The sequence below is a fragment of the Eretmochelys imbricata genome, chromosome 19 (assembly GCF_965152235.1).
Source record: "Eretmochelys imbricata isolate rEreImb1 chromosome 19, rEreImb1.hap1, whole genome shotgun sequence".
NCBI lineage: Eukaryota > Metazoa > Chordata > Testudines > Cheloniidae > Eretmochelys > Eretmochelys imbricata.
In genome coordinates this window covers 10,025,681-10,047,606 of record NC_135590.1, presented here as the reverse complement: position 1 = coordinate 10,047,606, position 21,926 = coordinate 10,025,681, and the positions used below count along the sequence as shown (strand labels likewise).

At 46.5% G+C, this 21,926-nt stretch overlaps 1 protein-coding gene across 1 annotated transcript in view; it reads right to left on the bottom strand.

The window, feature by feature from the left end:
• The window catches only part of RPS6KA1 (ribosomal protein S6 kinase A1), a 67,290-nt gene extending 48,629 nt beyond the window's left edge, over positions 1-18,661 (bottom strand). Inside the window, exons 1-2 of the mRNA XM_077837908.1 lie at positions 18,516-18,661; positions 7,962-8,006 (exon numbers count right to left, since the gene is read on the bottom strand). Coding sequence (XP_077694034.1) covers positions 7,962-8,006; positions 18,516-18,578 — 108 coding nt within the window. The 5' untranslated portion in view covers positions 18,579-18,661. The remainder of the gene's footprint in view (positions 1-7,961; positions 8,007-18,515) is intronic.
• Between the last annotated feature and the right edge of the window lie 3,265 nt (positions 18,662-21,926).

Below are 21,926 nucleotides of genomic sequence, written 5' to 3'. Positions count from 1 at the left end.
TAGAGATGTTACAAACTCCCTCCTGGTTTAGTCTAGATCAGAGCCCGATCTGCTAGCTAGATCTGCTAGCTAGATCTGCTGTGCACTACACTCCAGTATCAATACAGAGCCAGTTTGGATTAACCCTTTGTCTGCTTCCCAGAGACCATCACTGGAAAGAGTTCTCTCAATGGGTGGGGGAGGGGAGGGGAAGGATGGCGCGGGGGGGGGGGGAGGAGAATGGAGATTACTTATCTGTAACTGGAGGTTCTTTGAGATGTGTGGTCCCTAGCTATATTCTGCACATGGGATATGCATGTGTGTCTCATGCACCCAAGTCCTGAATTTTCTTGCGAACAGCATCCGTTGGCCCACACATATGCCACAGCTCTCCTTGTGCTCCCAAATAAGGGCATAAATCGAGGTCCAAGCTGACGCCTCCCCAGTTTCCCATTCTTACTGTAGTGAAATGAATCCGCAGCAGAGGGGATGGAGCAAGGGTAGTGGAATACAGATCAGGACCACACATCTCGAAGAACCTCCATTTCTTCTTCAAGTGATGGTCCCTCTGTGTATTCCACGAATGGAGATTAGTAAGCAGTAGTCAAACAGATCGGTGCGAGGGCGTAGAAGAGATAACTGACTGTAGCAGTGTTGTCCCCACATCCATAGGTGCTGACTCCGTGGGTGCTCCAGCACCCACCTGCAGCCAAGCTGTCCCCCTCCCCCAGCGCTTCCCGCCCGCAACTCCGCTGATCAACTCCTCCCTCTCCCCTCCCAGAGCCTCCTGCACACTGCGGAACAGGAGAGGGAGGAGCAGGGACGGGGTGCGCTCGCGGGAGGGGGTGAAGTGTGGGCACGGCTGGGAGCGGGAAGAGGCGGGATGGGGGCTTGGGAGAAGGGGTGGAGTGGGGACATGGCCTGGGGTGGAGTGGGGATGGGAAGAGGCGGGGCAGGGGTGGGGGCTTGGAGGAAGGGGTGGAGTTGGGCCGGGCCTGCAGCGGAGGGGAGGGTTGAGCACCCCCTAGGTAGAGAGGAAGTTGGTACCTATGCCCACAGCCAAGAACTGTACCAAGGCGTAATCTCTTGTGAATGTCTGCAAAGTCCTCCAAGTAGCTGCCCTACATATATCTAGTGTGGGTGTCTCAGAGATGCAGCTGAAGTAGCTTGCCCCCAGTGGAATGAGCCCTTACCTCTTTCTGGGTGGAGGATGCCAGCTAGTTGGTACCAAAAGATAATACAACCCGAGATCCATTTTGAAAATCAGTGTTAATATAGGTTGGCCTCTTGATCACTCTGCTATTAAAACAAATAGTTTAGGTGTCTAACATCTTTTGTTCTTTGCAGTTAAAAGGCTGAAGCCCTCCGGACGGCCAGAGAATGGAATCTTCTCTCCTCTTCCAAGGCACATGGTTTAGGAAAAAATACAGGTATGTAGATGACCTTACTCATATGAAACTCAAACTACCTTGGGTATGAATCTGGGGTGGGAACTTAGAGAGACTTTTTCTTTATAGAAGGCAGCATATAGTGAGCCTGCCCTATGTGCTCCCCGTTCACTGACTTTTCTGGCCGATGTTATAGCTATCAGAAAAGACACCTTCATGGACAGAGGGGTCAGAGTGTGTGACCAGTGGCTCAAAACAAGAGTCTTAGTGAGAGAAGAGGGGGGGGGGGGAAATGGAGATCCCACTGAGGTGTGAACTTCACCACTGGTGGAAAGGATCTGAGAATCCCCTTCAAAAATCTAGTTGTGACAAAATGCGTGACGAATGTATGGTTATTCATTGGAGGATGGCAAGAGCTGATTGCTACAAAATGTACCCACAGAGAATAAGTAGATACTCCCAGGGATTCCAGTAAAGTTCTGAGACAAATTCCTCTGAGGAACCCAAGCAGAGAAACATTTCCATTTAGCTGAGTAACAGCTTCTCGTACAATCTTTTCTACTTTGGTTAAGGATGGATTGCACCCCCTTGGAACATGAATGTTCTAGATGGGGTTGTGTGACCTTGCCACTGGGTTACATTAGAAATCCAGTAACACTGGGATGTTCATGGGTGGTCACACAGAACTTCAACAGATCTGAGAACCAGAAATGTCTCTGCCAGTTGGGCACAATGAGGATGACTCAAGCTCTGTCTGGGTGGATCTTCCCTAAAACCTGTGGTATCAAAGGAATTGGAGGGGAAAATATATCCCAGGCAACACTTCCACAACGTCAGAAGAACATCTCCCAATGAGTCTTTGCCTGGGGCTGCTCTGGAGCAGTACTGAGGAAGCTTTCTGTTCACCTGTGAGGCAAAAAGCTCCCAAGCAGTTATTCTCCATTGACGGAAGACATCACTGAGAACTGAATCATAAATCTCCCATTCTAGATTTGTGGAAAAGTGTCTGGTCAGGTAGTCCCCTGGGGACCTTTGCGCCCCTGGCAAGTATGCTGCTGACAGGGCTGTGTGACGTTTGATGCACCACTTCCAGAGGATGACTGCCTCTGTGCACAAAGAGATCTCATTCCCCCTAGCTTGCTTATATAAAATACTGTTGTTGTATCGTCTGGCATTATCTGAACATGTTTGGACTGGATGGGACTGCAGGCCCAATGACTGCCCTAAATTCTAGTAAGTTAATATGCATTCTGGACTCCTGGGGTCCAAATGCCCTGAGCCATATGATTGGCCATGTGCGCACCCCAACCCAAGAGGAAGGCATCGGTAATGATGTTTACCTTCTTCATTGCCTTCTCCATTCTCTTCATTGCCTTCTCAGGGAGGCTGCTGGTGGCTCTTGACCCAGCCTGACTGACTGGGGAGGAGGGCCATCAGGGGTGGGGGTGCGGTGGCCTGGCCCAGCACTTGTGGGGCGGGGCAGGGCAGGCAGGCCCCCTCAGAGCTTTTCCTTTCGGGGGTGGGTTCGGGGCTCCAGTGTATGGGGGGCAGGGCCTTGGGCGGAAGGGGTGGGGCTGGTGGGCTAGCCTCCCCAAAGCAGGGATTCACCTGCCACTCATGGGCGCATGTGGAATACACATAGGGACCATCACTCGAAGAAGAACCATAGTTCCAGCCCATGTTGTGTCAAAGGAAATGAAGAGAAAGGAAAAACGGAGGCCTCTCAAATGGCTTTGAAAATACATGTTAACAGGCTGTTAGGGGGTGGCCTAGATGTGAGCGTTACTGACCTCATTCCATAAGCAATGAAAAGTCTGTGCCACTGATACAGAAGAAAGAAAGAAAAAGGTTCCTTCATTCAGCAACCCGTAGGAGTCCTAGACAATTTATAGAACTCCTTTGCCAGGGCAGCGTTCCATACGTCCATCCTAAAGGTCAACAACAAACGCAGTGGAGCTGAGCAGGAATAGCAACACCAACCATTTAAGCTTTTACCTACATAATTTCCTTTTTATAAAACTTGCTTGGTTTAGGGTTGGATCCATCTTCTGGCATTGTGGATCTGAACTAATGTTGTCTAACAATTAGACTGCAAGCTTCTTGGAGCCAGGGCAGTTCAAGTCTGTACAGTATCGGGCATGCCAACAGCACTCTGGTAAGCATGACTCTGCTTTGGGCTCATGCTCATTTATACTGTATGGGGTTTGTCATCTTCAGCCTGTGGGTTCCTTATAAGGAGGATCTGAAAGGTTGGACTATTAGTTCAGATTTCATTGCTTCTCCTGAAGAGAGTCACGCTACCTTTCCCCAAGACTATTACTGAGAGCGAAGCAGGTCTGGACTTAGAAGTCAATAGACGTAACTCCTCCCATCCCCAGCGTAGTTGCAGGCGCTGCCAAGGTGCTCACAGAGCAGGAGTGAGGAACAATGCTTGCACAGACTTGTGACGGCAAGACTTTATGGAGTCCCACCTTCAAGAACACAAGAGTCATCATAATATGGTTCATTTCAGAACGTAGGGCTCAATGCCAAGGACAGTGGTGTTACAATTACACTCACACTCATACAGTTAATCATTCCAACTGCATCTATCTGTGTCCCACTGAAAGAGACTGACCCACACCAGAGAGTGTCGAGACTGGTCCCAATAAGGCTGTTAAGCGTACTCTCAAAATGCACATTGCCCTACAACATCCACAATGCCGCTGTTGTACATAGCGGCAGTTCTTAGCATAATGCTTTCATACAAGGATCACAAGAAACTTTGCAAGCAGTAACACCCCACACACACACACACGAATTATCCCCATTTTACAGATGGGGAACTAAGGCACAGTGACTTGCCCAAGACCACGTGGCAAGTCAGTGCCAGAGCTGAGACTAGAACCCAGCAGTTCTGACTCCCAGCCTTGTCCACTAGCTTTTACCGTGCTTCATGTCTGATAGCGAAGAGGTAGCACATGCAACATCACACCACCACCACAGTCCCTTATGGGAGTGGGAGGAAAACTACCTACTGGTAGCATAAGATTTAGAGAGAATCCAGCGAGGTCCCTAGCTGGTTCTTTTAGATGGACATCAACGGGTTCCTAGAGCGCGTACCTTCACTCACTGCACAACAAAAAGTACGTTTTGGCTAACATGTGGGGACAGAGGGAGTGGCGGGCTGCACTACATGTGGGTGCTGAGTAATGCTCGTTATCTGCTGATCTCACTGATGAAGGCTATTTTTAGGTGAGATGGCAGAATTAGGCTATGTCTACACTACCACTTTTGTTGGTATAACTTCTGTCACAAGGGATGCAAAAAACTACACCCAGGAGCAACGTAAGTTACACCGATAGAAGCACCAGTGTGGACAGTGCTATGTCGGTGGGAGACGCTCTCCTGCTGACATAGCTACCGCCACTCCTCGGGGGGTGGTTTAGGTCGGTGGGAGCACTGCCTCGGTACAGCTGTGCTGCTGTAGCTGACTGGTGTAGCCTTGACCTTAGTTGTAAGAGGGTAGTGAATAAACCCCACAAACAAAAATGATGGGGGGACGGATAGTTCAGTGGTTTGAGCATTGGCCTGCTAAACCCAGGGTTGTGAGTTCAATCCTTGAGGGGGCCATTTAGGGATCTGGGGCAAAAATTGGGGATTGGTCCTGCTTTGAGCAGGGAGTTGGACTAGATGACCTCCTGAGGTTCCTTCCAACCCTGATAGTCTATGATTCTATGAACAAGGGGTTTACTCTTACAACTATTCCAAACACGGCCATAGCAGATCAGAAAGCCATGCAACAGAGGCAAAGAGGAATTTTTCTTAACTTAATTTTTCTTTCTGACTGTAAAGGTGCAACCACCAGTTCTACAAATGCAGCAAGCAACTGCTGACAATCTGACCTCAAACTAACCGGTTCAGTGATCTGAAAACATGAAGCAAGATAGCCTTGGAGATTTTTCTGCTGATATCCAGGCCTGCCAGAATTGGTTGAGCTGGTTACAGGGTATTTCAGAGTTAGCCGTTCCATTTCAGAGAAAAGGAGTTTAAGCAGGGACTTCCTTTGCATGTACTTCTGCTTGAAAACATCAGTTGTTCTACTTTTTTACAAGACAAATAAGGGGTTATTATTCCAAACAGATATTTCACAAATTAGGTTACTGAAGCCCTGGATAGGGATGGGAAGGCTTTTGTTAGCCATGTGTAGTAGTTTATTGTCAGTGTAACTGACACGGAGGCCATGGCAAATTTAGAAAGGATCAAAGAATAGTCACCCAGTGGCTCAAACAAGACACTAGCCTTCAGGACTCCTGGGCTCCCTTCCCAGCTGCCACCAACTTGCTGTGAGCACTTGGGCAAGATACTTAACTTTACTCTGCCTCAGAGTTCCCCACTTGTAAAGTGGTCGCCACCTCTTAGCCTCATGAAGGGGAAGGAGATTTAATGACGAGGTGCTTGCACAGCCTGTAGAGAAAATGTTAGCTAGCCTCTCTCAGACTGGAACAGAAGTCCCACCGCATCACTTTCTACAGAGCTGAGTCTCAAGCAGGATCAGCTGGGCTGTCTTCCCACGTAAGATCACCGTACTAAAAGGAATCCCAGATTTTTAAAGACTACTTGAGGTAGCAAGTGCTGCTGTGTACCTCAGGAGAAGAGCTCAGCAAGGTGCTTGAAGATCAAAGAGGCAAGTGCCACAATGAGCCTCAGCGAGCCAGTGGGAATCCAGCCAGGGGAGGCAGCACCTCTGGCAGGGAAGGAAGGGCCAGCTGTATTCTCAACGCAGAGAGGTGCACATCATCACTGATCTTGAGATGCCTGGTCCTGTGTCAGCATCAGGCTCTACATGCTCCTTTTATACCACTAAGATGACACCCCTAAAATCAGACTGGCAAGTTGAAGATCAGAGACCCAAAATAGTCAGGAATAGGTCAATATACTAATGTGAATAATCTAAGCACTATACCCAGATGTACAGACTCTTTTCTCAGCCTATGTATTATATAATTTAATATTAGCATTATTAAAAGCCAGGGCACAAGTCTGGAGAAGAGAATTGGCTTACAAGAATTGGTTCTTTTGGCATCAACCCCTAGAGAGGCAAGACAATTGCTATTCCATTCAAACTTCTTTAAATGGCACAAAATTAAATCTAAGGAAGTGGGAAACTAACTTGCTGGAACACAATCAAAATCAACCTCCAGGGCCAACAGAAAGGAAAGAAAAATCCATGGAGCTGCAGGCTAAAATGCGGTGTCAGACTGAAGACTCCTTCCAGGATACACATCAGATACCAAGGGTGACTCCTGATTAGGAGAGAATGTGTTGAATGAACTCTGATGAACAATCCATTCATCATGACTTGTGATAGGTGTTGCATATTCCACAGGGCCTTTCTCCACAGCCATAATATTAGCATATTGGAAAACTACATTTTAAATACTCATCTACCCATACTGAAGGGCTTATGCCTTCAGGGTCCCAATCAGACAGCCATTATTCCCCACTCCTCAGCATGACCATCCTTGTGCAGCAGGTAGAGAAACAAGGCAGAAGCACTAGTGCAGGTTAGGGTTAGATTAACAGCAAGTTGCAAGATGTTCCTGTAGGCTAAGAGGCAGACCTTCAGTTTGAATCTCATTTCTCCTACTAGATGCTAGTTCATCTCAGGGAAAACACATCCCTGAAATCAAGTTCTTCAACACTATACAGCTCACATTTAGACTAGAAAGCGCATTAGGCCTCCAGAGCAGAAGGATGAGCCCATGGTTAGGGTGCTAGCCTAAGAGGAGGTAAAATTCCCTCCTCTGTCCCTGACTTCCTGTGTGACCTTGGGCAAATCCTAGCCTGTCTGTGCCTCAGTTCCCCATTTGTACAATGGGGACAATAGCACCTACCTTAGCCCCGCCTTGCAGGGGTAGGAAAGGGGATGTAGAAATCACTAGTATGTTGCAAGGATAAATAAACTAAAAACTGTGAAGCACCCAGGTACTATGGTAACAGGGGCCATATACCCAAGAGATAAAGACTAGGTGTAGGAGGAAATACTTTGCACCTGCAACCCCTTTTTTTGGAGAACCTCAAGACAGTTGCACTGACAGTCAAGTCGCACAGTATGCTGTGGATTTCTATTAACCTTTCCAGAGATGGGGAAATGGAAGCAGAAAGGTAAAGAGACTTGCCTATGGTCACAGGGCAAGTCAGTATCAGAGCCACCAACCAATCCCAGGAGTCCAGACTGCTAGTCCTCTGCTCTAACCAGTGAGCCCATTTCCAGTGCATTTTGCAGCACCTCCATTGGGAGGAGAGTGATTGAGGAGATTCAAGATGCTGGTTTGGTGAAATTGTCTATGCAAATCTAGGGGAAAGTGAGAAGGCAAGGATGGGGCATGACACAGACATTCAACCCTTCCCCTGCCTCCTACCCTCCCTCCCTCCTTCTACCCGCAGTTAGCAACAGAGCAGCTGATTTTAAACCATCCCCTCTCCACGCCCCATAAAATGAAGGATTACTCAGTTGGCTCTGGACGAAAGGTCACACATAGCAGTGTAATGTACAGCTTCGATGAATGTTTCCGAGACTTGAAGATGCTACATTTGTTTTTGTTTTTTTACCTTTGATGGATGTCTCCCACCTTCTTCTGGTGCAACCTGCCCATTCTGCAAAATGCAAAGAAGAATCCACTGTTAGCAAACGCCAGGCACTATGAAAATGCCATTTTGGAGAGGGGCAGTCAAGTTTCCTGAATAGACTTTTTATACTAGGCTAGAAGGTGATGAAACCTCCAGAAGTTGTTTGGGCCAGATTTATAAGACACAGCACAATTGATTTATAAGACACACATCAGATATACAAGGCAAGTGGAGCTGGTCAAAAACCCCTGACATTTCAACTGAAAGAGACCTGGTATAATCAGCACCATTTTGGAACTCAGCCAGGTGCGCCAAGGGAGTGTGATTTATGCACGCTTGCTGTTCTGTGAACATTGGCTGGTGGGGGCGTAGGTTAAAGGAGAGGGAGAGCTGCGTCAGCTTCACACTCTTGTATTAGCAGGAAAAGCTACACGCTGAGATGGATGTGTATGTTACACTTTGCATTGAATGAATCCCAGATCGGAAGTTACAATTTTACTACCAATACCCATTTTAAGATGGGCTTATACTTGATATCATTTACATCACTGCTGACAGTGCCCCAGGACCTTCTGCACCAACTGCTTGGCTTGAGGTTGCATTTGGCCCTTTGTATTCAATAAATACTATCTTGCTAGCCAAACTTCTATTGCTGGAATAGGCAGTGAAGTCCTGAAAGCAGTGTCAAATTCAGCAAGATGGCAACCCAGTAGGAGCAAGCAGACTTGGAGGTGAAGATAGGTGGGAGATATTTGCTTAGATATAGATATCTGATATTTAGCAGAGTTGCAAGAACACTCCGTAAAAATCCTTCCCCTGTAAAACCAATTTACCTGTGTTTATTAATAAACTTAGCTGAGAAGTGAGGTGAAAGAATTTGAGAAATCTACTTGCCTCATCTCTGTTTATGCTCTTTATTTTTTTTGCATCTCAACTTGAGCAACGAAAGACAATAAAATTAAAACAATGAGGAGTCCGGTGGCACTTTAAAGACTAACAGATTAATTTGGGCATAAGCTTTCATGGATAAAAACCCACTTCACCCGCACGTTCTAAGCACTGTAATGTCTGAGTTATAAACATTGTAGAGTGGGAGGGGCTTAAATCAACTTTTGTTAGGATTAAGTGTTTTTGTTTTTCTGAGACTGGTGTCAAGCTTTCATAACACTTTTAACAAGAAATGATGTTTTGGCCCTGTTTAATCCATGCCCTTTTAAAACAAGGCAGAGAAAACTTGCATTTATTGACCCCTGGTATGACAGCTTTTGGAGTGTGACACTAACAAAGTCTCACTTTAACATTACAGGGATTCAGTTTCTACCATAGCTTACTGGTGCTCCACATTTGTCTTGAAGGATACACACACAATTAAATATATTTCTGAACTGCATGCGTACCACCTGGTGGCTAACTCATGATAAAGAGTTTAGCATAGGGAGGAGTTGGCAGACTCAGCTCTTCACATACAAGTTTATTCTTCAAAGATAAGCACAGTGGAAAACAGCTGGTAGTCTCCAAGGTTTTTTTTAAGATGAAAATTTTTATTCATATCCTTAATAGAACAACAAAAGTTTATGATCTTGGTCTCTCCTTCTTGCCTTTGTACAAAGCTAAGAGGGAAACATTGGCTACTTTGACAACCTTGAAATGAACTCCAGGAATATCACCAACAGGGGATCCCCCTTTCTCTGAGAGCTATGCCCCGAGCAATACATTGCATGTGTGAATTTAGAGCTACTACAATTCACAGCATGGCCACATCAGTTACAGATGAGAGCGAACCCCTGCCTGCTAGACTGACATTAGCCCCGCAATATTTACACCTATAGGGCACAATTCTGATCTCACACCAGTGTAGTTCCAGTTGCTTCCAGTTTACCCTAGAGAGAGATCAGTCTCAACCTGTAGTACAACCAGTTGCTTCTCTAAAGTGTGGACTTAAGCGCATGCTTAAAGCTATTGACTTCAATGGGGAAAATCAAGCATGTACCTAAGAGCTTCCGGGAATAGGGATTACTCAGTTTGGGTTTGTGGAAGTGACCTTGGCACCCTTGCCACATTCCTTGGCCTGAGCAGCTCAGGTAAGCAACATAAGAGAACACAAGGGCTGCCATACTGGGTCAGACCATACTTCATCTTGCCCACTATCCTGTGTGGGACAGTGGCCAGTTCCAGGGTTTCAGGGAGTATACAGAACAGGGCAATTACAGAGTGATCCACCCATCTTCCGCTCCTGGTTTCTGGCAGTTAGAGGCTTAGGGTTGCCCTGAGCATGGGGTTGTGTCCCCAGCCATTGATGGGCCTATCCACCATGAACTTATCTAATTCTTTTTTTAACCCAGTTATACTTTTGGCCATCACAACACCCCATGGTAATGAGTTCCACGGGTTAGTTGTGCATTGTGTGAAAAAGTACTACGAGTTTGCATTAAACCTGCTGCCTGCTAATTTCATCAGGTGACCCCTGGTTTTTGTATTGTGTGAAATACACCTCAGTCTGGCCCATGCAGTCCAGTCTGATAAAACTGGTTCCCCTAGGCCAGTGGTTCTTAACCTTTACTGCAGCCTTTACTGCGTGCACCTGAGGTTAAGAACCACTGCCCTAGGCTGAAGCCAGCTCATTTGTCCTAGACCGCTTCCTTCTGAATCGACAACCATCCAGATTAACGACTCCCGACTGCTTTAGACACAAGGATTTCTCTTGGCACCTCCTGGAATCCCAGTTCAAGATGGAGGTAAAACACAACATGACGGCCCAGCGCCATTTACAGTCAAAATGGCATTCACAAATGGAGTTTGTCGTTTGATACAGATTCATGCGGACATATACTCATCAGTCACATCCACCAGTTATCCATGCAGCACCCAAAAAAGCATGGTTAGAGGTGGTTTAAGGACTTAGGGCCAGATTCCCAAAGGTATCAGAGCTGCTTGTTCTAACTCAGCCACTTAGAAAGGACCAAACCACGTTGTGTTTCCTCTCATACACTTGCGCAATTTAAAGAATCAGAAGTATTTGCAACCATAAGCGGCCAGAGGAAAATAATGGTACCACTACAGAACCCAACCAGCAGAAGTGTTTCCAAGAGATCACAGACGTATTGTTTAGGAGAAGCTGTCAGTGGCTTTAGCTTACAAAGAATATTTAAGAAATGAAGTAAGATCCTTTCCTTGCATAGAGGAGGGTGCCTCCTTGCTCTCACTAGTGTAGAAGGGCTGGAAGCATGCTCATGTTTATTGGCTCAGCTGTTTCTGATAGACAATTCATACATCACTGCTCATTAAAAATGCAGCTTTGTAAGGGTCGTTTATGTATTTAAAAAATAAGTCTGACAAGAGGTGGAATGCCCATTTTAAGTTGAGGAAGTTCACATTTAAATTAGCAGCCACTCAGAGGCTACTAGAAACACATGCCAGGAGAGTGAACCGAGCTTCACGTGGGCCAAACTCTGCTTTCATTTGCACCCAGGCAATCCACAGAAACTGAAAACAGACTTTGGCCGATCTGAAACTCAGACGCCCTTAAATAGCCTCAGGAGGAGACACAAGGAGGTGAGGGGCAGTGGTTCTCAACCAGGGGTACGCGTACCCCTGGGGGTACGCAGAGGTCTTCCAGGGGGTACATCAACTCATCTAGATACTTGCCTACTTTTACAACAGGCTACATAAAAAGCAATAGCCAAGTCAGTACAAACTAAAATTTCATACAGAATGACTTGTTTATACTGCTCTATACACTGAAATGTAAGTACAAGATTTATATTCCAATTACATTTGATAATTACACGGTAAAAATGAGAAAGTCAGCAATTTTTCAGTAACAGTGTGCTGTGACTCTTGCATTTTTATGTCTGATTGCATAAGCAGGTAGTTAGGGGAGGTGAAACTTGGGGTACGCAAGACAAGTCAGACTCCCGAAAGGGGTACAGTAGCCTGGAAAGGTTGAGGGCCACTGACACAGGGCACACGCACTGCCCCGCCCCCCAGGTACTGGTATACCAAGTTGTCCACAAGCACACCTAAGTGGAACACACATCCACAACCACTTGGAGAAGAACATCTCTTTCTAGACCGCATAGAAGGAGGAAAGCAAGAGAGTGTGGGTAAGGCACGTGACACCTGGGTCTGCTACAGCTTTCCTTGGGCTTTGAGATCTTTGGACGGAAGGGACTATTGAAGCACAAGATTTCAAAGCACCGAGTGAGCTGTAACTGTAACTGAAAGGGAGCATTGTCTATCCCAGCAGCGTCTCCCCCTTTCACCCTATTGCCTCTTCCCGCTTCCTAAGCATTTGGCACGTACCCTTAAGTGCCACATTTCACGGACTTCCTCCCGTGAAGGAGCACGTGTTCTGCTGAAAGCTCTTTGTGAGGGACTGTAATCCTGCCTGGGAGCGGTAGGGATGCTTGGAAAAATCAAAACAAAGCACGCATTCCAGGGGGTGCTTTGCCCGCATATACGTGCTTCCACCGGGAACCAAATCCATCCAACCAATGAGTCACTTTTCAAACTGCTGTACAACTTAGCATTGCTGGAAGAAGCCTGCACACTTTGAGCCAAGACTCTTCCCCCCCCGCCCAAAGAAAAAACCCTTTACCGCCTCACCTGGTGGTTTCCGTTTAGATCTCTGTGACCCATCTGGAGTTATGTACATATCTCTGTCCTGACACGTAAAGCAGTCACCTCCCCAGGTAACATGCTGCGTTTAATGCTTTATAAATACACCTGAGCAAATCTGTGGGTTTTTCAGCTTCACCTTTTTGTCTTGTAAGAAGCCTTTCAAGGCTCCATCTTACATTCTTGTACGTACACAGCTAACCAGCTATACGTGGCACAACCAAAGAATCTATGGCAGCAAACTGTTCTCTTGTTTCCAAACGTAAGGCTACATGAGTGCCCCACCCCTACGGTGACTCAGAAGAGAGCAATGCTGATGAGAGTGCCATCGGTACTGACCAGGCAATGCCGGCTCCAAGCATGCCATTGTATGAGACTTGGCTGTAGAACCTGGAGCGTTGTATATTAACAAGGGGCTGACACTGACTGGCCAGGAAGAGCAGTTCAAGCTACAGAAACTGCAGCTCACAGGCATCTCTGTTGGGAGTCAGCAGTCTGTCCACTCAACTTTTCCAGCAAGCTTTGCTCTGTCGCTTTGCTCAGAGCTTTGCTCTGCCTTTTAGCTGTCACTTGCTCCAGAAATATCTGAGTGCATCACTTTCAGAAACAAGCTTTGCAACCTTTCATACACAGACTTTAACACCATAGGGATGTGTGTCCAATACAATCGTCTATTAAGAAAGCAAATGTATATGGTTACATAACTCTCACCTAAGGCTGCACTTGGAGATGTTTATCTTAGGACATCTTGCTTTTTAAATACCTTTAATTCTACATAATCCTTATCACAGCCAGAAAGCAATTGCCAGAACTGAACACGGTAGCCATGGCTGCTCTGAATCAGAGAAGCAGGAAGAACTCCTCCCCCTTGGGTCATAAGAGAATGAGCTTCATATTTTACATTGCTACTAGGACACTCAAGACATATTTTCTAACTAGAGTGTTCAGCAAAAGTCGAGCCTTGGACTACTGATAGATCTGCTGTTTAGATACCCTGGTGCTATTTCTAAAGCTTTAAATTGCAACTAGTCACTATTCAGATGGCCATAAAATATAACTAGACTAGGCAGAACTGGAAGTTTTAAAAATAATTTCAATGGATAATATTGATTCTTTTAAAGCATTTTTTCAGTTATTGATTTAAATTTTTACAGTTGCATAAAATTATGGGGTGGGGGAAGTCAGATGATAATTTGATGACAGTAGATGTTGAGATTCAAAAAGTTAGAGCTTTATAAGCAATAAAGCATAAATTGTCAATATCACATGTCAAAATATACCAAGTAAATATCCTTAAACTAAGTTCTCAAGAAGAATTTCTTATTTTGCCTAGCTGTAAATATAGATTACTATACTATTGATGGAAATATTTTTTCATCCGTTTATGTTTGTATGGTGAAATTAATGTTTATCGACATTTACCTATAAAAATCTAATCCTTCCATGCCTAAACATAACTAGAACATTGCATATCCAGAAAGAAGCTTCCCCACCCACTTCTATGAATGGTGAAACATTAAGTGCTGATGTACAAAATCCCAACATACTCTCTCACTAATGAGAATCAAACCCTTCGTTCAAAAGTCTTTGGTACTTTGATATGCAAACTGTTTTGTTGCTAATTTTCTTTTAAATGGAACTTACAAAGTCTTTGCTGATTGTGGTTCCAGGAAGGAAAACGCCACAAAATAAAAAAACACACCACACAACACTGCATAGCCCAGATGACAGACTGATGAATTGGCTGTGTGATGCTGGAGAAACTTATTAACATAGAATTGAGATCACATAGCTTCCTTCTTTATCTGATCACTGCTGTATGTAACGTTCAACTAAGATATTCACAAGAGACAAGTTAGCCATAGAGAACTTTTGCAAGTAGAAAGAGGATGACATATTTATAATGGGCAAAATAATTCCAGTTTGAAGTGACTGTCAGTTAGGTTGCTGTATATTTGCCTAATGAAACAAGAGTTTAGAGAAAAGCATTGCCTAGAAATTGCTTGTCATTACTATGACAATTAAGTCACTCAGATTCATTTTCTACTGCTTGCACTTTACTTCACCCACATTTGCTCATTATGTAAGCAATATTCTGATCAATGCAGAGAGCAGAAGAGGGACTGAAATATTTGTTTCAGAGTAACAGCCGTGTTAGTCTGTATTCGCAAAAAGAAAAGGAGTACTTGTGGCACCTTAGAGACTAACCAATTTATTTGAGCATGAGCTTTCGTGAGCTACAGCAGCTGTAGCTCACGAAAGCTCATGCTCAAATAAATTGAAATATTTGTGAGGCTGAGTATTAGGTGCCCAGGACTCAAGTGCATCCCTTCTTGCCTCCTGCAGTGCATTGGTCTCACACACACTCCCATGCATGCCCCACCTTCTTCACTTGAGATTGCTGCGACAAACAGAGCCAACTATGACCAGTCTCAAAAAAAAAAAAAAAAAAGAAAGATTACTAATGTTGATGGAGCATGAAAAAAACCAATAGGTTGGATTCCTCCATGCACACTGCGATAACCGCTCTGATCCATGACTCAGAAAGCAAAGGTTTATGGAAGCCCATTTAAAAGCTTTGTGGCAAGGATCCCAGAGTAATTTACGTAACTGACGTTCCAGAATCGTCTCGCTATGTTACCCTTCACAGGAAGGGCCAGCAGACTCTCACCACCCTTTAATAACCTTCGAAGCCATGAGGTGCTAATAACCTGCTGGTCTCACTGATTTTCTTTGGGGTTGTGGATGCTCAGCACCCCAAAGAGGGAAGGGAAGGGGGTGTGGGTGTGTGTGTGTGTCTGGGGGGAGGGGGAAGGTGACAGGAAAAAAGCCAGCCCTTTGAGACTTAAATCAGGCTGCTAAAGAGGCAGTAGGTGAGAACACATTAGTTCATGATGACAGGTTTCAGAGGAGCAGCTGTGTTAGTCTGTATCCGCAAAAAGAACAGGAGGACTTGTGGCACCTTAGAGACGAACAAATTTATTTGAGCATAAGCTTTTGTGAGCTACAGCTCACTTCATCGGATGCATCCGATGAAGTGGGCTGTAGCTCACGAAAGCTTATGCTCAAATAAATTTGTTCGCCTCCAAGGTGCCACAAGTCCTCCTTTCCTATTAGTTCATTCATTTACTCATTCTCCTGATGTTAGAAACAAAATTCAGAGACAGGACTGATTTCCGAACATACTGGACACCTGAACTCCACCACAAACAAAAAACCCCAAGACATCCGTTTCAGGTCAGTACTATATCTCTAGTAACGTTGACACCATCAGCAGACGGGCATGCAGCACGCAAAAGCGCAGTTGGCCATAGGATTAGGCAGTAAATCCCAGTCCTGCCAGCAGCATTTCATGTCATTGACACTGGCATTAATTTTTCCTCCTGTTAGAGTTTCCTTTTGGGTAATCAGGTGTTATGAGGTCTTCCGATTCAAAAAAAAAAAAAAAAAAAGCAAACTTAAAGCACCGTGGTATCTTACTACAGCACTGTCATCTTCCAGATCTCAGTTACCTCACCGCAAGAGTCAGCCCTGAAAGCACAGCATGATACCAAGCCTCTTGATCAAATCATTGTGGAACAAGTAACTCCCTCCTCTCCCACCCCGTACACACACATGCGCCTTGATGACTCAAAACTTTACAACAGATGCTGTTAGTCCACTTCAAGATGAATCCTCTGCCTATCCATGCACCCCAGATGTTCTAAGCCCACAGCAGATGGAGACCCTTAACACTGCTGCTAACCAGCATGGTGAAGTATTAACCCAAAGCTTTGCAGGGCTTGGCTGGCAAAGAGAAGGGGCAACTGTGACCAATGACATTCTCTCAACAGAACATTTGTTGTTATTGTCATTGCTCAGAGGTTTCAAGTCAAGTTTCTTTCTTTATCATGAAAGACCTATCAAGAGGCTAAGTGTTAGGGACTGGTCCGCTTTAGCAGGAGAACCTCAGCTTGTGCACCCGTGTGAGGTGGTGGGTAGGCAGAATAGTACACAAAGGGAGAGCCTCAGGGCCCGAGAAAAACACAAGCTGTAGAATAAAGGTACTGGGTCTAGTGACCATTAGTAGGAGCTCAGTTACATAGCACATGGCCATAGGTGATTCTTTAGTATTTCAGTTTAAATGCTCCCCAAACTTGCACCCCAAAATTTGTAGCATAAGCCTGCAACAAGGCACGTTCATGGCACATGCAGTATCCTGGCCATCTAAACAAAGATTGAGTTACGGGGGGCGGGGGCAGTGGGGGAGATTTAAGCAGGAAGGAAAGAAAAGTGTGTAGGCGAGAAAGAAGTGTTTATACTTGATAGAACACCTGGGAATTTTAAACGTAAGCCCTTCCTAGCAAACTGGATTAGGGAAGTGTCAGTGTGAATGCTTTGAAGGGGAAGCAGCGTAGTGCTCTTATGGGGACGTTTTGACTTGGGACTTTGAAGCTGGAACTGCGTTTTCATCCACGTTTGAAAAGATCCTAGCATACTTGCGGCACTACTGCAATCTAAACAACAAGAGATTCGGAGAGAAGGTGAGAGTTCCGGACTTCATTCTGCACTTCAGAGCATTTGTTGGGTTTAATTAGGCCCTTAAATGTTGGATAGACTACAAGCTGGATAAAAAAAAATTAAGGGAAGGAGAGTATCTAGGGTCAAATATAGCTTAAGGAGTGGTTAATACGCTGATCTGACAGATCATTACAATGCACTCCGTCTAGCAAGCATACTGGTGGATGGTTTTCCTACAAATCCTCAGGAAATTTGATTAGTTGTGCGTGTGTAACGTATGTATTACAAATAGGAGAGATACAGGCACAAGACACTTTTTGAAGAAGTTAATTCCTCTGCAATATTAAGAAAGTAATACAGGCAAAACACTTCTAAAATGTGGTTTAAAAGACGACAGTTGTACGATTTGTTGTTTTTATTTGAAACTTGTAGAACTCCCCCCCAAGGACTTGGTACAAAAGATTGCTTGAGGACTGACGCTATTCAGCACTAAGTTTTAGCCCCGGACTGGTTTGTACAGCCCAGCTGTAAACCCACAAGGGGTCACCCCTAAGGGGCTCAGCAGCCTAAATATTGCAGTGTGATAGGCCAAATCAATGCAGCGGATTATGGATGGCAGCCTCAGGGCAGCACACAAAACTCACAGGATTACTGTGAATCTGCTTCTTTGCTTAAACAACATAACTAACTAACTGCTGGCTGTTGGAACCCCTGAAACCTGCTTGCAGATATGTTGATTGGATCAGGTGAGAAGTCCCTGCCTTCCCCACCTCCCCAAAAATGAATTTCTCAATTCCTTTAGCGCAGGGTGAGGGCAGAGAGGTGATCCAGAGCAGCAATCTTGGGTGTAGAATCCCTAATTGCATTCATCTGATCATTTATGGGATTTTTATGTCTTTAATTAGTAGGCAAGCCTAAAGCGAGGCTTAGCTGCCATACTCCTCATCTGGGTGAGGTGGAGACCTGGGCACTTTCTTTGTTCAAAGGGAAACTTTGTGTGTGTCTCTCTGATTGGGGGGACACGGACACGGACACACACTTACTTTCTCCTCAGCGCTGACCTCGGGGCTTTCAATGGGAGAGCGAAACATCCCTCTCCCAAAATCTCTGGGATCTCGCCCAGCCTGGCCCTCCTGCCCTGGCTCAGACCCAGACCCGCCGTGGGGCGGGCAGGCTCCCTTCAGCCCCTTCCCCGCAGTGCGGGCAGGGGTCCCGCTCCCCTCTCTGCCCCGCGGGGGCTCGCATGGCTTCCCCAGACCCCACCAACAACTAGGGTGTGTGTGTGGGGGGGCTACCTCCACCCCAGCCGGGCCCCCAACACCCTAGGGCAAGCGGTCCGGGGAGGGTTGCATGCCCCTCCCCACAAAGGCCCCCCCAAAATCCCGCGCCCGCATGCCATGCCCTGCGCCCCCTCCTCACCTCCGTGTCCAGCTGCACCAGCTCCATGTTGGGCCATGGATCTCCCAGCTGGGCGAGCGGCATCCTGGCGGCTTCTGGCCCCGGGAGCGGGGCTGGCTCCTTCCCCCGGCTGCAGGTGGGTCAGGCGGGACAGCGGCGGGGCTCCAGCCCGAGCTCCGCCGCCCTCCGCTCCTGAGCCAGCTCCGGAGCGCCGCTCGCTGCCCCCATTGGGCACCGGCCTCTAGCGCCGGCCCCCTCCGCCCCATTGGCTGAGTCTCTCCGCGGGGCGGGCGGGAGGTTCCGCCCGGGCCCGGGGCGCTGCCTTCCCGCGGGGGCTCGGGGCGCAGTCCCCGCCTGCTCCGAGAGGGACCCGGGCACGGAAAGAAGCCAACCCCCTGCCCAAGGGGGGTGCACTCAGTCCGCACCCCGCACGGATCCCCTCCTCGTGCTGGGGCAGGGCTGCACCCCAGAGCCTCATCTTTAGGGGGTACAAATTCTCGCTCCTTTCCAGGAGCTCCCCGAATCCCACCTCTATACCCCTGCTTCGGGGGCAACCAAAGTCTCATTCTTTCAAGGGGGCACCTCAAAATCTGCCCCCCGTGAAAATGTTCACCCCTTCCCAGGTGCTAAAAGAGGCTGGTGTCAGTGCAAAGCAGTTCAGTTCAGTAAGTCTCATGCTGCTGCATCAGGAGTGGCTAAAAAATATCCAGTTCCTGAGCAAAAGACAGAACCTGACCCACCTCCTCTCTCCAATTCTCCAGCGACAGTCCTTGACCCAGATAATGCAGGCATAGAGCTCTAGAGGGGCCAGATGATGAAGCCAGAGCAAGTCTACACTTGAGGTCTGTTGTGCTTTCCTCTCTCTCAACCATCCCCCTTCAGCCTCTCTGCCCCGCAGGGGCTTGCATGGCTTCCCCAGACCCCACCAACAACTAGGATGGGGGGTACCTCCACCACAGCCAGACCCCCAACACCCTAGGGCAAGGGGTTCGGGGAGGGTTGCATGCCCCTCCCCACAAAAGCCCCCCCCAAATTCCCCGCCTGCATTCCATGCCCTGCACCCCCTCCTCACCTCCGTGTCCAGCTGCACCAGCTCCATGTTGGGCCATGGATCTCCCAGCTGGGCGAGCGGCATCCTGGTGGCTTCTGGCCCCGGGAGCGGGGCTGGCTGGCTGGCTCCTTCCCCTGGCTGCAGGTGGGTCAGGCAGGACAGCGCTGGGGCTCCGATGAAGTGAAGCTCACGAAAGCTTATGCTCAAATACATTTGTTAGTCTCTAAGGTGCCACAAGTCCTCCTTTTCTTCAGCCTGTGTGACTCCTGATGTACCACAGCCTCCAGCATAGCCTGTTTCTAGCTGCACCTTCCCAGCTTGCGGGGTTGATGCTGAAAGTTTTCAAGTCCCTCCTGTGAACATCCTGGAACCTGAGCCTAGGTTGGCCCCGTGGCCTTGAAGTGTCCATACAGTACACCCTTTGGAATGTGGCCTTTGTCCACCTGGTGTGCAGATGAGAGTCTAATAGAGACATCTGCGTGTTTGAGAATAGCAACGGGACTTGGTAACTTTGTTTTCTCAAGTACTTTGGTGTCGTCAAGAATATTGGATTCCCACTTGCTTTTTAGAAGACAGTGATGACAGTGAGTATGAAAGGTATTTAGCCTTCTCTCATGCCTGCTGTAGATGGTCCAGGTCTCACCACAGTACAGCAGTGTGCTCCAAATGTAAGTCTGATAGATCCGTATCTTGGTGTTTAATGATGGCTGAATGTGGTTGCTGCCTTCCTGAACAAGAATTAAGCTTTTCATCTAGAAATAAGTTATCCGATACCTACCAGGAGAGCCAAATCAGTAGTGGTAAGGCTGGGAAATGTAAAGAGCAAATGTCTAGTGTGGACAAAGGCTATGTGGTTTACCCAAGGCCACGCAGTGAGTGAGTGTCAGTTAGGATTTGCATGTAGGAACTTGTGGCTCCCATTACCAAAGTCGGTCCACTAGACTAAGCCACTCTGTTTACCAAATTACAAAAGAGACTGAATAGTCCCTTTTTCATTTCCCCTTGACTTGCTTAATCAGAGGCTCCTCAAGGGGAAAACCAGGGGAGAATGTTTTCCTATCTGAATTATTTTTAAATTATATCTGTTTTTAACCAAGGCTGGGCTAAGCAATTTTCTGATGTGGAGCCTGAGAACGAGTGATAATTGGAGATGAAGTCAGAGCGATTAAGTACTGGAACTTACCAAGGGATTTGGTAGATTCTCCATCACCTAAAGTCTTTACATCAAGACTGGATGTTTTAAAAACAAAAACATCCTTTATCACAAGATAAGGGCTTGATACAGGAATTCCTGGTTAAAAATCTATGGTCCGTGTTATACAGGTATCATCACTCTAGATGATCATAATGGTGTCTTCTGGCCTTAAGATCTAAGAAATTACAGACTTAGATGTGGGAGGAAAAGGAGAAATCAAGGTCAAGGAATAAAGTTATTGAGAGTGGAGGCAAACAAAGGTCTAAATCAAGGAAGAAAATGGAGGATATATGAATATGCTTTCCCAGAAAATCACTTCTGTTGTCTTTCAAGCATTAAGCAAAAGGAAGTGGAGAGAAAGCCTCAAGATTTCTTGGCCAAAATAGGGAGAGGGAGGACAGATTGAATCAACCTGTCAGAAGATATTTACAGTTGAAGACATAAAACAGACCAGTATCTCAACATATGGTAACATGTCTTTAAAGGCAAAGCTCAGTGGTTGTGCATAGGCATTTACATGCATTGTTTGAATAGTAACACTGGTCAGTGACAGGATCTTCCCTAATATATATATGAAAATAACTGAACACATACAGAAGGTACCATATTCACAGGCTTACATCAAAGAGCCACTCATGGTTTTGGATGATTTTAAGTACTGTTTGTACTTAAATATGTACAACTGTTATGTGTACATATTTCTACTGGTAAGGGAGATTTTCAAAGGCACAAAAGGCAGCTAGATGCCCACTCTCACTGCCCAATTGAAGTGAGGTGCCCAACTGCCATGTGTGCCGTGGAAAATCTCCCCCCTAAGCTTTAAGCTGAGTTGTATGCTGCCTTCATTGTATATATAACCCTGGAAAATACCCCCACAAGAAGGGCCCCCATGAAGCTGACCTTTGGCAATTCCACCATGGTGGCACTGGTCTTGATTCCGCCACACTTTAGGAATCATCCAGCCCTGGTGTCTAACTGAAGTGATATATTTAAGCCATTACTGGCAGAGAGGGCATTTCCCACCAGTTGGCATGCAGAATTCCTATTGACTTCAAAGAGGAGATTTGCCTGGAAGTCTTGCAAGAGCAGGTCTTTAATAATCATGTGGAGCAACTGAGGATATAACTTTGACCCAGCTGGCCATTAACTGCTGTGAATTTTCTGACCCAGAAATCATTATTGCTAT